This window comes from Brachyhypopomus gauderio, chromosome 14 (assembly GCF_052324685.1).
Source record: "Brachyhypopomus gauderio isolate BG-103 chromosome 14, BGAUD_0.2, whole genome shotgun sequence".
In the NCBI taxonomy this organism is placed as follows: Eukaryota; Metazoa; Chordata; class Actinopteri; order Gymnotiformes; family Hypopomidae; genus Brachyhypopomus; species Brachyhypopomus gauderio.
The window spans coordinates 23,077,837-23,094,429 of NC_135224.1; the positions used below are offsets into that span (position 1 = coordinate 23,077,837).

At 43.7% G+C, this 16,593-nt stretch overlaps 1 protein-coding gene across 1 annotated transcript in view; it reads left to right on the top strand.

Moving 5' to 3' along the window:
- Window positions 1–8,640: 8,640 nt before the first annotated feature.
- Window positions 8,641–16,593, top strand: part of malrd1 (MAM and LDL receptor class A domain containing 1) — a 78,029-nt gene continuing 70,076 nt past the window's right edge. Inside the window, exons 1-3 of the mRNA XM_076972105.1 lie at window positions 8,641–8,752; window positions 10,634–10,735; window positions 11,104–11,256. Of these exons, the coding sequence (XP_076828220.1) occupies window positions 8,641–8,752; window positions 10,634–10,735; window positions 11,104–11,256 (367 nt within the window). The remainder of the gene's footprint in view (window positions 8,753–10,633; window positions 10,736–11,103; window positions 11,257–16,593) is intronic.

Here is a 16,593-nt window from a genome sequence, read left to right on the forward strand (position 1 = left end):
GGGCTTATCTATAACTAGTGATTTAAGAAGACTTTAGTCTCCCTTGCACATGCACACTCATAAAAGTCGTTTATGACCTGAGGTTAGTCTCAGCAAACAACTTTCATTTTCATGAATAAACAGTTAGGTAGGTACAGACAGGCCACATGAGATTTCATCCTGGATTTAGGAGAATTCAAGGACTGCTGGAGTGTGCGACTTTCAGAAGCTGTGTGTAGTTTGTTAGTACGTGCTAGTCCCTATGTGTGTGAGGTTGGGAATTAGCTTTCTAAAAGCCTAATGCCACCTCACGTGTGGGCCTGCTTCTTGGTGTGTGCTGTGGTGTGCGTGTCAGGCCAGCCATGTCAGCATGTAAACGTCGAGTGTTTGACAGGAGAGTGTGAGTCAAGGACGTATGTGTCTGATTTCAGTGATGACTGTAAGGATGCCTGCAACAAGACAAACTGTAAGTATCAGAGCTTGGTATGACCAGAACATTTTATTGATCTTTACTGAGAAAAGTTTGCTCATTTCTGTTTTCAGAGTATGCATAGATTGATCATTTTTCAACCCAAGCTTATAACAATTGTTGTTTCTTATTTTTATAACCAGATGTTACACATGTAAGTCTATAACAACCTCACCAGAAACTATAATGAGAAATTAGAAGTTTTCATTGTCTTTAGGCTCACATATACCCCTTTTCCACAAGTTAACACAGTTCCCTGAGGTCTTAACGAAATTTCATTGACATGCTTTAATACCTCCATATATGCTTCCATATATATATACAAACATTTATTAAACATTTATAAATTATCTGATTATCACTTTTGAAGGTCTTTTTCTATAAATGATAATGAGCCACTACACCCCACACCCCCCAATTCTGCAGGGCGTATTGACAGGAGTGTGGATTCATGTTACCATAGCAACTGCTGAGCAAAATTGGCAATAAAGTAAATAAATCTTCCGCTAACACAACATGTTAATGTCACTAAGCCCTGATTACCTAAGTGGAGCAAGGTTGTACATTTAACTGCAGACCAGGTATGTCGTACAGCCTCAGTGACATGGCCTTGGTGATACATGGCAGGTCATGATGCTTGTTCAACTTAACGCAGTGCTGTACAGACAGACTTCCACTCATTACTGTGCATGCTGGTTAGTTTGTCTCATGCCAGTCGCAACATATGCAGCAAATCGGAGTGGCATGTTTTATCTGACCCTAAAATAAAAAAAAATTTAAATCGGACTGGGCTTGTGTTAAGTTCCAGAACTCAAACGTGATTTTAAGGCCTACTCAGAAATGTTGTGAATTACTAGAAGACAGAGGTGGGACCAAGTCAGTGTTTTGCAAGTCTCAAGTAAGTCCAAGTCTTTATCCTCAAGTCCCGAGTCAAGTCTCAAGCAAAGACAGTCAACTCAAGTCAAGTCTCGAGTCAAGACAAGCAACCGTCAAGTCAAGTCCCAAGTCTGAAACTTGGAATTTCAAGTCCTTTCGAGTCTTTTTTTAAAGGCACCAACGCTTTACGAATGCTACGCTGATGCATTTCTTTACTCGTTTTGTTGGTGTCCGCTAGCCAAAAGATGACAGATCATTTACATTTTATCTTCTCTTAATTACATAAATGTACTTAAACAAGAATGTTTCGTTACATCATTTTACACGAAAATAGCAAGCGTCATCGTAAGCAAGATGCTGTCATGGTTATTCTAAACATTTGGATAAAATGTTTAAATATAGACTAATAAAAGGTTAGGGTTATTTTTTCATTGTTTTCTGTTATTGTGGGGTCACGGTGTAGGCTACTATTGTTACCTGGAGATTCAGTGGGGTCACATATTCTGATGGCTGCTGTCAGAATTGGTGACCCCAGTTAAAAAGGCTCACCTGTACATCCCATTCATGATTTCTTTGTTGGCTGCAATGGTGAGGGGATGGTAAATCTTGTTTAAGTACATTTATGTAATTAAGAGACGATAAATGTAAATATAAACATCTGTCATATTTTGGCTCGTGGACACCAACAAAACGAGTAAAGAAAGTGCATCAGCGTAGTTTACGTAGCATTCGTAAAGCGTTTGTGCCTCTGAACAGAAACTGTGAAATAGCGCCCCCTGTGGTCACAAAACTCGTCGGTCACAGAATCTGGTGTAACGACGGTCTGCGAAGGACGGAAATGAAATTAATGGGGCGCACTTTATAAATATGCGTTTTAAAATTTAGATTTGGGGTAAAAAAAAAAATCAAGTCTTTGCAAGTAAACAGGTTCAAGTCCAATTCAAGTCCCAAGTTATTGGTGTAAAAGTCCAAGTCAAGTCTAAGTCTCTGAATATTTTTTCAAGTCAAGTCAAAAGTCTTAATATTAATGACTCGAGTCCGACTCGAGTCCAAGTCATGTGACTCGAGTCCCCACCTCTGCTAGAAGATCACCTCAACATGCCTCTTCTGTGAGTTTGCTGCTTTCCCACTGAAATGAATCACTCAGAAGTGGTACTTGCAGTGGTAGGTTTGCCAGTAAAAATTGTGATTATAAATGATGGGAAACAACCCATCATTTTAATAAGGTCCTAGAAATGTGAACATATGCTTTAAGTATTTGATTATATAAACTCACAAGTTACATTACCTTTTGCTTTATGTACAGCTTCCTAGTTTTATTATCTCTGGGTATATGATAAATATGTCTATTTCTTACAAGACTCATAGTGCATATTTCAGTATACAAATGTTACAGTGTTTGTTGAATGTGATCAATCATACTTAACACTACATGTCCAAATGTAGGGCCTCCACTCTCAAATACTGATGGTGTGTTGAAATATTTGCAGTGCATTTATATGCACAAAATGACCAATGCCTGGTTGTACATTATTCATAAAGATAACACTATTAACTCAATGGTGCTAACATGCTTTTAAATTAATTATAATATGTAAAACAGTATGATTTATGGCAATGAAACTGAAACAAAGGTCATAAAATGAAGCATCAAGATGGAGACTTTAGCTTGAGAAACAGCAGTGCATTTTAGAAGCTCATCGTTGCCTCTATCTTGACAGTGCCTTTGAGAAATTGAGTCATTGCTGAATGATGTTCACTGCAGTTTGATCTCAGGGATGTTTTTTAAACAGACATGGTGAAATATTATCACATCTGTTTTTGTAAAACAAACAAACAAAAAACAAAAAACCAGACAAACAAACAAACAAACAAACAAAAACCAGACAAACAAACAAACAAACAAACAAACAAACAAACAAACAAACAAACAAACAAAAAACAGACAAGTGTTCAATGCGGCAAGATTTATTTTCAATTTAGGGCATGTTTTCTATTTCTAGTCCAAAAGCATGAACGTGATACTTTTGTTTAAGCCAGTGAATGCATAATCTCTTCTATAGCAAAGACATTTAATCTATTCCTTTAAAAAATTATTATTCAGCATTTGGATCAGAAAAGAAGAAGATTTTAGGGCAAACTGCAATAACATGCGATTTGTAAACAAATCCTGAGAATTATGATTTACTGTTGTGAAGGTACCCATTCAGAGACATATTACTTTGAAGAGGGGATTTGTAGTCTTCAAGTACAAGACCCAGCTCATACGTGGGCTAGAGGCTCCTCTCTGATTGATCCACGACTTCCTTTAGACCACTGGGGCAATCCTGCAGGTACACATACCCTACATTAGATCTTTACTATAGGTGACCATCCTTGTGGAACCATACATTGATGTGACAATACATGGATGTGGCATTAATCATGAGCAATTTACAATCTATGGCACATCAATGAAAGTTTGAATGTTCCCTTCTGCACACAGGGCACTACCTGTACATGCACTCTGAAAATGGAGAGTCGCTGACTGCAGAAATATCCAGTCCACCCTTTCAGGCATCTGATGCTTGCGTGGTACTGTAAATCACGCTTTGATTTATCTCTTCATTACCACTGTTTTCTGTGTTGTCTTGGTCTACTCTTCAAAGTCAAACAACAGATTAGATGGTGAAGATCACAGTATAAAAAAATCTCCCAATCATACAGGCCATTAATAATGTCCATAAACATATTCATTTCTTATATTATTTAGACTTCATCATCATTAAATGTCCTCATAAAGCTATCAAAATGTTTAATTAAGGATTCAGTGTCTTGGCTTCCTAATTAGTCTTTATGGAAATGGCAGATTGACATCAGTGGATTTTAATGAACACACACAATGTTCCGCATTTTTCATTATTTTGAAAATGATTTAATATGGGTTTCATGATAAAACCCATCAATGAACTAGGGTTCACCATAACCGTAATTGTAATCGTAATCAAAATATTTGATATTTTTAAAAAATTCATATCGATGTCCTGTACATTCTAGACTTGAGGAGAAAATCTAGTTTTTGAACAACATCTGAGATGATTTTACATAATAATTTGAACTGGTTTAATGTTGGCTGCACAGAATGGTAATTTTGTAGGAATCTGTGTTCCTACAATCCGCAGATGACATTTTATCACCACATAGGACAGCTGGTAGGAGAGCTTCAACTTGTGATCTTATCACAACCTTCAGGAGAGCAGCAACAGATCTGGATTCAGACCAAGCCAAATTCTGATCTGCACACAAGTGCCTGGATACGATCATCCATCACATTCAGATACAGTCAGGAGTTTCGGGTATAATGTGTGTGTGTGTGTGTGCATGTGTATGTGTGTTTCATAATATGTTTATGACGTAAGTCTTTTTTGAGCAGCTGGTAAGGGTAATCATGAATTACAAAAATCTATACTGTTACATTGATTATATATTTATCTAAGTTGAAAGAGAGCTCCTCGCTGCCTGAAATTATCAAGGCAGTATTTATCATTTCACATTAAATCAGCTAGTTTTTCTGACGCACAGTGTGGGGCAAAGGACGAGGCACAGATTCCTTCTGTTCACTCACGGTCAATTTATTATACAAAGAAGCACAGTCAGCGCACGTAGAAACACTTACACATATAGACGTGTCACACTTAAACAAAGAGGAGCACAGGACACTGCGAGAACACACATTAAATAGACAAACCACATAATTCCCGAGTGATGACGAGACACAGGACTAGTGATGGGACTTGATTTTGATTAATTAATTACAGGGAAATTAACGCACAAAAAAAAATTAACGCATTTTAACGCATTTAACGCATGAGACACTTTTGCACCATGGAATGTTTCAGACATACAGATTATATGGACACACAGATGGAAGTACAAACACAAATAGTGTTATTTGCACTTTATGTAGGAAGGAGTTCGTTTATCATAGGAGCACTTCCACCCTTCGTTACCACCTCAACGCAAAACATGTTGGGCTAACGCGCAGGTCAGTAATGATCACTTATAAAATAAAGTAATAAATGTATTCCTAGTACGAGCAAACAGTGTCGCCAGTCAACACTCGACCACATGTCGGGGTTCAAATTAAACAAAATGTCAAAGTCCACGTTGGACAAATTGACCAATTCAGTGGCGAGATTGTTGTGGACTGTAGACCGCTTTCTGTGGCCGAAGGCGTAAAGTTAAGTAAAGTTAAGTAAAGCAGCGAGTTTAAACGGCTCCGCCGTTCGTGAAGTCGCGCGCTACGGTCACTGGTGAAAGTATAATCCAGGCTTTACAAGAAGTGTGAAATTGCGTCAACTGATGCAAGTTACGAACTGCCGTCCAGAAAGACAATGTGGAAGAAAATCCAGCAGCTGTATGATGAGGAAAGGGAAGTAAAACAGGTTATTGTGAAGAGCGCCACAAGTGTGGCTCTGACTGGGGATCACTGGACCTCTGTTAGCAACAAGAATTATCTTTGTGTGACAAATCATATTATAGATCAGTGGTTCCCAAAGTGGGGGGCGCGCCCCCTAGGTGGGGCGCGGAGCTATTGCAGGGGGGGCGCGGAGCTTGAAAGTAAAACGTGCACATGTGTCAATTTAGGGATGCACCGATTCCGATATTAATATCTGAAAAAATTCTAGATCGGGTATCGGGGACAATGTGACCGATCCATAAAAACAGATCTATTCACTCTAATTATATGCTTGTATTGCTTGCTTTTCGGAGTTAGTTCAACCCTAATACTCGCGCTGGTGGTATTCCACTTAGTCCGTTTATTTGCTGGTTGACCAAAATAAACCTGGGCTCCAGCAATACTTCACTGTTCATACATGAACTGGTGAGTTGTCCAAAGCTCATTTAATGCGTTACTTACAGAAATAAATTAAAGAGCAGTGGTCTGACTCGGTCTACGGCGGAAAGCTAAAAAAACAATATTCCATACGCACGCTCAACTCGCTCCCTTAAAGAGACAGTACACATATTTCTGGCCGTTACATGCTTTGTGCTCTGCGTGATGTCTGCGCTTGCAAACTAGCCGCATATGTATTGCTGTTTCTCTTATTTCATCTCCTTATTTATTTTAAATTACATTTAGAATTCTTGAACCATTTAAAATGTTTCTTGCAGTTAATTTTTTTTATGTTTGACCAAAGTTGTGAACCTATTGTTTTTGTAAGTTTTCAACACATCCCTAGTCAATATGGGGGGGGGGTGTAGGGGGGGCGCAAAAATATTCTCATCTACTAAAGGGGGGCACGGCAGAAAAAGTTTGGGAACCACTGTTATAGATGAATAATGGAAGATCCAGTCATTTGCTTTGAGCATGCAGAAGACCACTTCTAGGCACTATGGAGATGCCTGTGCAGAAGACTTTAGGGCTGTGGGAGAGGCCTGGGCAATTAAAGAAAAAGTCTACCATCTAAAATGGTATTTAAAAACATCTTCTGATTTACTTCAATTCTTCCAATATCCTGAGCAAAGCTCAGCCCGATGGGCGGATCCAAAGCGCCCAGTCCTGTGTCTGGGAGATGACCGCCCTTGGTGGAGAGTCCACCACAAACAGCTTAGAACACCCTCCCTGGAAAGACAGGGGAAAAGACGTTAGACAAACAAAACGGCACGTTAACAAAAACACAAACAGGAACATTAGCGGACAGAGGCCGACCGGTCGATGGCGAAGGAATGTGTGTAGATCGCATGACATAAAAAAGTAGTGGATGAATGACAGGATATCGTCCATCTGCACTGACAGTTGTATATTGATTGACATACATGGTAGCCAATCTGACGTCTAGGGTCTGACAAATGCAGACACCCCCCCCCCCCCCCCCGTAACAATTTACACTCGCCACCCCCTCCAGGTTCAAATCTCACTCCAAAGGATCTTGAAAAGGTAAATCTTTCTGACTTGGTCATCTTATAAGTAGCTCGCAAGCTGAAGACTTGTGGCCACCCCTGCTGTATATGAATCTATACATGGCACGTAGTGTATATGACAGCTTTTATTATTTATTCATTCCAGCAATAATATGATTCCAAAGCCACATAGTGGCATAACAAAATAACTAACAAACTTAACAACTTGACCCTGACAAAATACAGGGGAAAAACAACTGGAAAGCTACTGAAACCTACATTGTTCACTCAGTGAGTAATCTCTGCAGCTTTTCCCACTGAGCAAAGACACTTCGTTAGACGTTCAGAAGACGTCCACTGAAAAGCCAGAATGAAAGTTTTTGCGACGTCTTTTTTAAACGTCTTTTGAACGTCTATTACTGCCGTTCAGTTGCAGTTTTTGCACGTCCACTGACATCCAATAAAGGTCCTAGTCAGGCGTTCAGATAGAAAACTCGTCATGCACGTCCATAGACGTCTAGTTGAGGTCCTAGTCAGACTGTCAGAACCAGTTTTGAACATCCACCAGACGTGCAAAAATGGGCCTGGACTGACCGACGTGATACAGACGTGATTTTAACGTCTTTCTGACGTCGGATGTTTGCTGGGTTCTTTATTTCTCTCTCAGCTTTTCAGCGCCACCTTTACGTTTCGTAGTTTGTTTAGACCCTGACTTAGACTGCTCCATCTTCACTGCAATGCGGACTTATTTTTTCACGTTTCAGTAGTGTGAACCGTGTGGCGGAGGGATCACATGATGAGTTAGACCCTCAGCAGTGTCAGTGTGCAACTGGCGTCTCTCTCTTGACTTGTTACTTGTGGGATACAAACAGGGAGATATAATTAATGTGGCATTAGTGTGGACAAGGCTTTTCCAGTTCGTGACTAATTGTATTAATAAGTGACAAATCGGCTGTATGTTTTCATATTCCGGCCCGGATTTTCTGGGACAAGTTGTTTTTTTTCTGATCTCCGCTGCATACTGTCAGCCCGCATCAGCTGGCTCAGTCCGCGGCCCAGTCCAACTCATTCATGTGTTTACGGGTTCAGTCCGCGGCCGCGCTGAGCAGGTTTGCCTGACTGGAGCGGGGGAGGTAATAACACCGTTAAACAGCAGCGTGACTACGGGCCGGGGCTACAGTGGCTCCTCCACGGGCCGAGTTAAACCACCGGCGGCCCACTAACCCATCGGCCCACCTTGGAAATCCCCGGTACTAGCCTAATGTATGCCAGTCCGCCCCTGGTGGTATCTTTAAAATGGATTGAAGATAAACTTTCAAATGTAAAACAAATCACTACAACCTGACGTGTCACTGGAATAATTTAACAGTAATTTATTCATGCTAAACTAGTTAAGTATTTATTGTATTGCAGTAGCAATATATATCACAAATATGATCATTCTGCAGGTAGTAATTCGAGGACTGATCTTCAACAGTAGTGATGCTACTGAGGTCATTGCCATTGATGACCTGTCCTTCAGCCAAGGCTGTGTACAGGCTGCAGGTAACACACACACACACACACACACACACACACACACACACACACACACTTGGATTTAGCTCTGTCAGTCAACCTACAGACACTCATTCAATGGTCTGCAGTCTTAGACTCTTTGCTTACATTTCCTGTTTGATGAGAGCCATACCTTCTTTAATCAAACTATATACCCATTAACATGATTGATCTCCCAGTCACCTCTCCAAACAAATTAGCTCCCTCAGCGTTTCCTAGCTCACAGTGAAATTTGATTAGCAAGTTCTGTCAAACCTACTAATATAAGTTCTCAATGTGGCCTGTGACTGTAAAAATGCATTTAAATAAATTTATTTTTATGTCACAAATTAGTTTGAGTAAGATGAGTAACATATGATATGAGAGAGAATGTCAGGTTTGGGTTTGCGCGTGTAACAGAATATAAGAGATCGTAATTGTGTGCCAGCTGAACTTATGGCGGTGGCAGTACTGGTTCCAACCTCTAGAGGTCCTCATGTGTTTGAGACATTTTTAATAAGCTCATGGTGCCTCAAGGGCCCCCGAAAGAAGGAAATCTCAAATGTTCCTAATTCTGCCCATCTCCTGGACCCTTGTCCAGAAGTAGGATTAGGAGATATAACACTATTCCTGTAGGTTGCATAGACAAGGCAGTATATTCTCTGTGTGGCCTGTAGCCATAGAACAAGGAAGATAATCCCCGAAGGATTTGTTTGACTGCTCTTCACAACCCAGATGTTATTTGATAAACTTTGAGACAAAAGATTTACCTTTGGTTCTAGAAGTGAGAATCAGGGTAGATGCTGGCTTAGCGTGACAAAGTGCATTTACACTAATGCACATGTTTTACTACATTACACATGTTACGGTATTAAGCATATTGTGAATAAATACTCCACAACAATAATAATGCAACACTGTGTGTGTATATGCATGCATGTGTTCAAGTATACACATGCATGTTTTGTGAAGAATTATCAAGTACTGAGCCCATACGAATAAGAGATTCATATGAATCTGTAAATGTGTAGATATGGCAGTGTGTGTGGTATATATATATAGAGAGAGAAGGTTGGCAGTCTGTATCTGAATGCTGTACCATGGCAGTGTGTGTGTGGTATAGAGAGAGAAGGTCGAGTCTGAAGTTGATGCTGTACCGTGACAGTGGGTTGTGCTTTTAAGCAGAATAAAATAACCTGCTGGAGCTTCCATGAGAGCTTAAAAATGTCACTGGTGGGTGGCGGGAAGAAGAAAAGTGTGTGCATATGTGTTTAATGCTGCATGTTGGTCTCACTGTAGTTTGAAGAGGGTATGGGGAATGACTCAGTTATGGTAAGTCGTGTTTTAATTCTAAATATGTTCTAAACCTCTTTTCTCCCCCTTCTGAGCTGGCACAAACACTACATCCCTTTCATGAGTTTTGGATACATTAGTTTGCTACATAAATAACAGGACTGCGCTGCGCTAGCCCCAACACCAGCGACTGCAACAGTCCGACGCTGCAGAGCTAGGCTTACAAGAAATGGTGTCAGCACATTTTCAACAGATTTAATTTGAGTTTTTATTCGAGTACATCATTTTCAGTCATAATGCTTGTAGTTTGTTGTTGGATAATTTCTTAAAAAATTGTGGGTGTCCTCATTACTTGGACACATGCATGAATCACTATTATTATAATCATAAGATATCCCACCGAGTTATTACGCCTTAGTGGAATTGCCAAATTATTTGCTGCCAGAATTGTCAATTGCTCCACTTCATTCTTAACCATTTCATCAGTGGAATGTAACGTTAGGAAGGAAATCTACAGCATTTCTGATATTTCACACCTCATCTAATGGAATCTGTCCTGTCAAATATTTGCAGAGTTAATTTGTGTGCCCTATCCAGGCCCCTCTCAGTTTGACTGTGGGTCAGGTGTGTGTGTGGACGCCAAGACAGTGTGTGACTTCACTCCAGACTGTCCGCACGGAGAAGATGAGGCTGACTGCTGTGAGTACTGCAGGATGTAGTGAGGCACAGGACTGGAGAGCAGTGTGTCTCAGCGTACCGCACAGCCAGAGCAAAACTAAACACGACAGTACACTGCATCTAGGGTAAAGGAGTCAGCACAATGATGCTAATTCAGCAGAAATCCAAACCGCATGTAAACACAAGCCAGAGATGTTTAGTGTGTATAATTTGAATGTAATTACCCTGGAAGTGTATTTGATAAGTTCCTCAAAGGAATTGTGCGTATTGCACGATGCTTGTTGTACAGAGATTCTTATTATGGGTCTTTCATGAAACACTTCCTTCCTGCATATATTTAATGTGCATGTGTGGGTGGGTTGGTGAGTTTGTGTGTGTGTGACCCACAGCTGCCTTGTGTGATTTTGAGGCGGGCTCATGTGGCTGGCATGAGTTTGCTCCAGCAGATGGTTTTGACTGGGTCAGACACTCACCTAAAGGAATCCATGCAGACTACCAACACCAAGCACCACCCAGAGACCACTCCACCAACACAAGCACAGGTGAGACCTCTCCACCAACACTAACACAGGTGAGACCACTCCACCAACACAAGTACAGGTAGCACCACTCCACCAACACTAACACAGGTGAGACCACCAGCACAAATACAGGTAACACCACTCCACCAACACAAGTACAGGTAACACCACTCCACCAACACAAGTACAGGTAACACCACTCCACCAACACAAGTACAGGTAACACCACTCCACCAACACAAGCACAGGTGAGACCACTCCACCAACACAAATACAGGTAACACCACTCCACCAACACAAATACAGGTAACACCACTCCACCAACACAAGTACAGGTAGCACCACTCCACCAACACAAATACAGGTGAGACCACTCCACCAACACAAGTACAGGTGAGACCACTCCACCAACACTAACATAGGTGAGACCACTCCACCAACACAAGTACAGGTAGCACCACTCCACCAACACAAATACAGGTGAGACCACTCCACCAACACAAGTACAGGTGAGACCACTCCACCAACACAAGTACAGGTAACACCACTCCACAAACACAAGTACAGGTAACACCACTCCACCAACACAAGTACAGGTAACACCACTCCACCAACACAAATACAGGTGAGACCACTCCACCAACACAAGTACAGGTGAGACCACTCCACCAACACTAACATAGGTGAGACCACTCCACCAACACAAGTACAGGTAGCACCACTCCACCAACACAAATACAGACGAGACCACTCCACCAACACTAACACAGGTGAGACCACTCCACCAACACAAGCACAGGTGAGACCACTCCACCAACACTAACACAGGTTAGACCACTCCACCAACACAAGTACAGGTAGCACCACTCCACCAACACTAACACAGGTGAGACCACCAACACAAATACAGGTAACACCACTCCACCAACACAAGTACAGGTAACACCACTCCACCAACACAAGCACAGGTAACACCACTCCACCAACACAAGTACAGGTAACACCACTCCACCAACACAAGCACAGGTGAGACCACTCCACCAACACAAATACAGGTAACACCACTCCACCAACACAAATACAGGTGAGACCACTCCACCAACACAAGTACAGGTGAGACCACTCCACCAACACTAACATAGGTGAGACCACTCCACCAACACTAACATAGGTGAGACCACTCCACCAACACAAGTACAGGTAGCACCACTCCACCAACACAAATACAGGTGAGACCACTCCACCAACACAAGTACAGGTAACACCACTCCACAAACACAAGTACAGGTAACACCACTCCACCAACATAAGCACAGATGAGACCACTCCACCAACACTAACACAGGTGAGACCACTTCACCAACACAAGCACAGGTGAGACCACTCCACCAACACTAACACAGGTTAGACCACTCCACCAACACAAGTACAGGTAACACCACTCCACCAACACAAGTACAGGTAACACCACTCCACCAACACAAGTACAGGTAGCACCACTCCACCAACACAAATACAGGTGAGACCACTCCACCAACACAAGTACAAGTGAGACCACTCCACCAACACAAACACAGGTGAGACCACTCCACCAACACAAGCACAAGTGAGACCACTCCACCAACACTAACACAGGTGAGACCACTCCACCAACACAAGCACAGGTTAGACCACTCCACCAACACAAGCACAGGTGAGACCACTCCACCAACACAAGCACAGGTGAGACCACTCCACCAACACAAGTACAAGTGAGACCACTCCACCAACACAAACACAGGTGAGACCACTCCACCAACACAAACACAGGTGAGACCACTCCACCAACACAAGCACAAGTGAGACCACTCCACCAACACTAACACAGGTGAGACCACTCCACCAACACAAGTACAGGTAACACCACTCCACCAACACAAGCACAGGTGAGACAACTCCACCAACACAAGCACAGATGAGACCACTCCACAAGCACAGGTAACACCACTCCACCAACACTAACACAGGTGAGACCACTCCACCAACACAAGCACAGGTAACACCACTCCACCAACACAAGCACAGATGAGACCACTCCACCAACACAAACACAGGTGAGACCACTCCACCAACACAAGCACAGGTTAGACCACTCCACCAACACAATCACAGGTGAGACCACTCCACCAACACAAACACAGGTGAGACCACTCCACCAACACAAACACAGGTGAGACCACTCCACCAACACAAGCACAGGTTAGACCACTCCACCAACACAATCACAGGTGAGACCACTCCACCAACACAAACACAGGTGAGACCACTCCACCAACACAAGCACAGGTTAGACCACTCCACCAACACAAGCACAGGTGAGACCACTCCACCAACACAAGCACAGGTGAGACCACTCCACCAACACAAGTACAAGTGAGACCACTCCACCAACACAAACACAGGTGAGACCACTCCACCAACACAAGCACAAGTGAGACCACTCCACCAACACTAACACAGGTGAGACCACTCCACCAACACAAGTACAGGTAACACCACTCCACCAACACAAGCACAGGTGAGACAACTCCACCAACACAAGCACAGATGAGACCACTCCACAAGCACAGGTAACACCACTCTACCAACACTAACACAGGTGAGACCACTCCACCAACACAAGCACAGGTAACACCACTCCACCAACACAAGCACAGATGAGACCACTCCACCAACACAAACACAGGTGAGACCACTCCACCAACACAAGCACAGGTTAGACCACTCCACCAACACAATCACAGGTGAGACCACTCCACCAACACAAGCACAGGTGAAACCACACCACCAACACTAACACAGGTGAGACCACTCCACCAACACTAACACAGGTAACACCACTCCACCAACACAAGCAATGGTGAGACCACTCCACCAACACTAACACAGGTGAGACCACTCCACCAACACAAGCACAGGTGAGATCACTCCACCAACACAAGCACAGGTGAGACCACTCCACCAACACAAGCACAGGTGAGACCACTCCACCAACACAAGCACAGGTAATACCACTCCACCAACACAATCACAGGTGAGACCACTCCACCAACACAAACACAGGTGAGACCACTCCACCAACACAAGCACAGGTTAGACCACTCCACCAACACAAGCACAGGTGAGACCACTCCACCAACACAAGCACAGGTGAGACCACTCCACCAACACAAGCACAGGTGAAACCACACCACCAACACTAACACAGGTGAGACCACTCCACCAACACTAACACAGGTAACACCACTCCACCAACACAAGCACAGGTGAGACCACTCCACCAACACTAACACAGGTGAGACCACTTCACCAACACTAACACAGGTAACACCACTCCACCAACACTAACACAGGTGAGACCACTCCCCCAACACTAACACAGGTAACACCACTCCACCAACACTAACACAGGTGAGACCACTCCCCCAACACTAACACAGGTGAGACCACTCCACCAACACAAGCACAGGTAACACCACTCCACCAACACAAGTACAGGTAGCACCACTCCACCAACACAAATACAGGTGAGACCACTCCACCAACACAAGTACAGGTGAGACCACTCCACCAACACTAACATAGGTGAGACCACTCCACCAACACAAGTACAGGTAGCACCACTCCACCAACACAAATACAGGTGAGACCACTCCACCAACACAAGTACAGGTGAGACCACTCCACCAACACAAGTACAGGTAACACCACTCCACAAACACAAGTACAGGTAACACCACTCCACCAACACAAGTACAGGTAACACCACTCCACCAACACAAATACAGGTGAGACCACTCCACCAACACAAGTACAGGTGAGACCACTCCACCAACACTAACATAGGTAAGACCACTCCACCAACACAAGTACAGGTAGCACCACTCCACCAACACAAATACAGACGAGACCACTCCACCAACACTAACACAGGTGAGACCACTCCACCAACACAAGCACAGGTGAGACCACTCCACCAACACTAACACAGGTTAGACCACTCCACCAACACAAGTACAGGTAGCACCACTCCACCAACACTAACACAGGTGAGACCACCAACACAAATACAGGTAACACCACTCCACCAACACAAGTACAGGTAACACCACTCCACCAACACAAGCACAGGTAACACCACTCCACCAACACAAGTACAGGTAACACCACTCCACCAACACAAGCACAGGTGAGACCACTCCACCAACACAAATACAGGTAACACCACTCCACCAACACAAGTACAGGTGAGACCACTCCACCAACACTAACATAGGTGAGACCACTCCACCAACACTAACATAGGTGAGACCACTCCACCAACACAAGTACAGGTAGCACCACTCCACCAACACAAATACAGGTGAGACCACTCCACCAACACAAGTACAGGTAACACCACTCCACAAACACAAGTACAGGTAACACCACTCCACCAACATAAGCACAGATGAGACCACTCCACCAACACTAACACAGGTGAGACCACTTCACCAACACAAGCACAGGTGAGACCACTCCACCAACACTAACACAGGTTAGACCACTCCACCAACACAAGTACAGGTAACACCACTCCACCAACACAAGTACAGGTAACACCACTCCACCAACACAAGTACAGGTAGCACCACTCCACCAACACAAATACAGGTGAGACCACTCCACCAACACAAGTACAAGTGAGACCACTCCACCAACACAAACACAGGTGAGACCCCTCCACCAACACAAGCACAAGTGAGACCACTCCACCAACACTAACACAGGTGAGACCACTCCACCAACACAAGCACAGGTTAGACCACTCCACCAACACAAGCACAGGTGAGACCACTCCACCAACACAAGCACAGGTGAGACCACTCCACCAACACAAGTACAAGTGAGACCACTCCACCAACACAAACACAGGTGAGACCACTCCACCAACACAAACACAGGTGAGACCACTCCACCAACACAAGCACAAGTGAGACCACTCCACCAACACTAACACAGGTAAGACCACTCCACCAACACAAGTACAGGTAACACCACTCCACCAACACAAGCACAGGTGAGACAACTCCACCAACACAAGCACAGATGAGACCACTCCACAAGCACAGGTAACACCACTCCACCAACACTAACACAGGTGAGACCACTCCACCAACACAAGCACAGGTAACACCACTCCACCAACACAAGCACAGATGAGACCACTCCACCAACACAAACACAGGTGAGACCACTCCACCAACACAAGCACAGGTTAGACCACTCCACCAACACAATCACAGGTGAGACCACTCCACCAACACAAACACAGGTGAG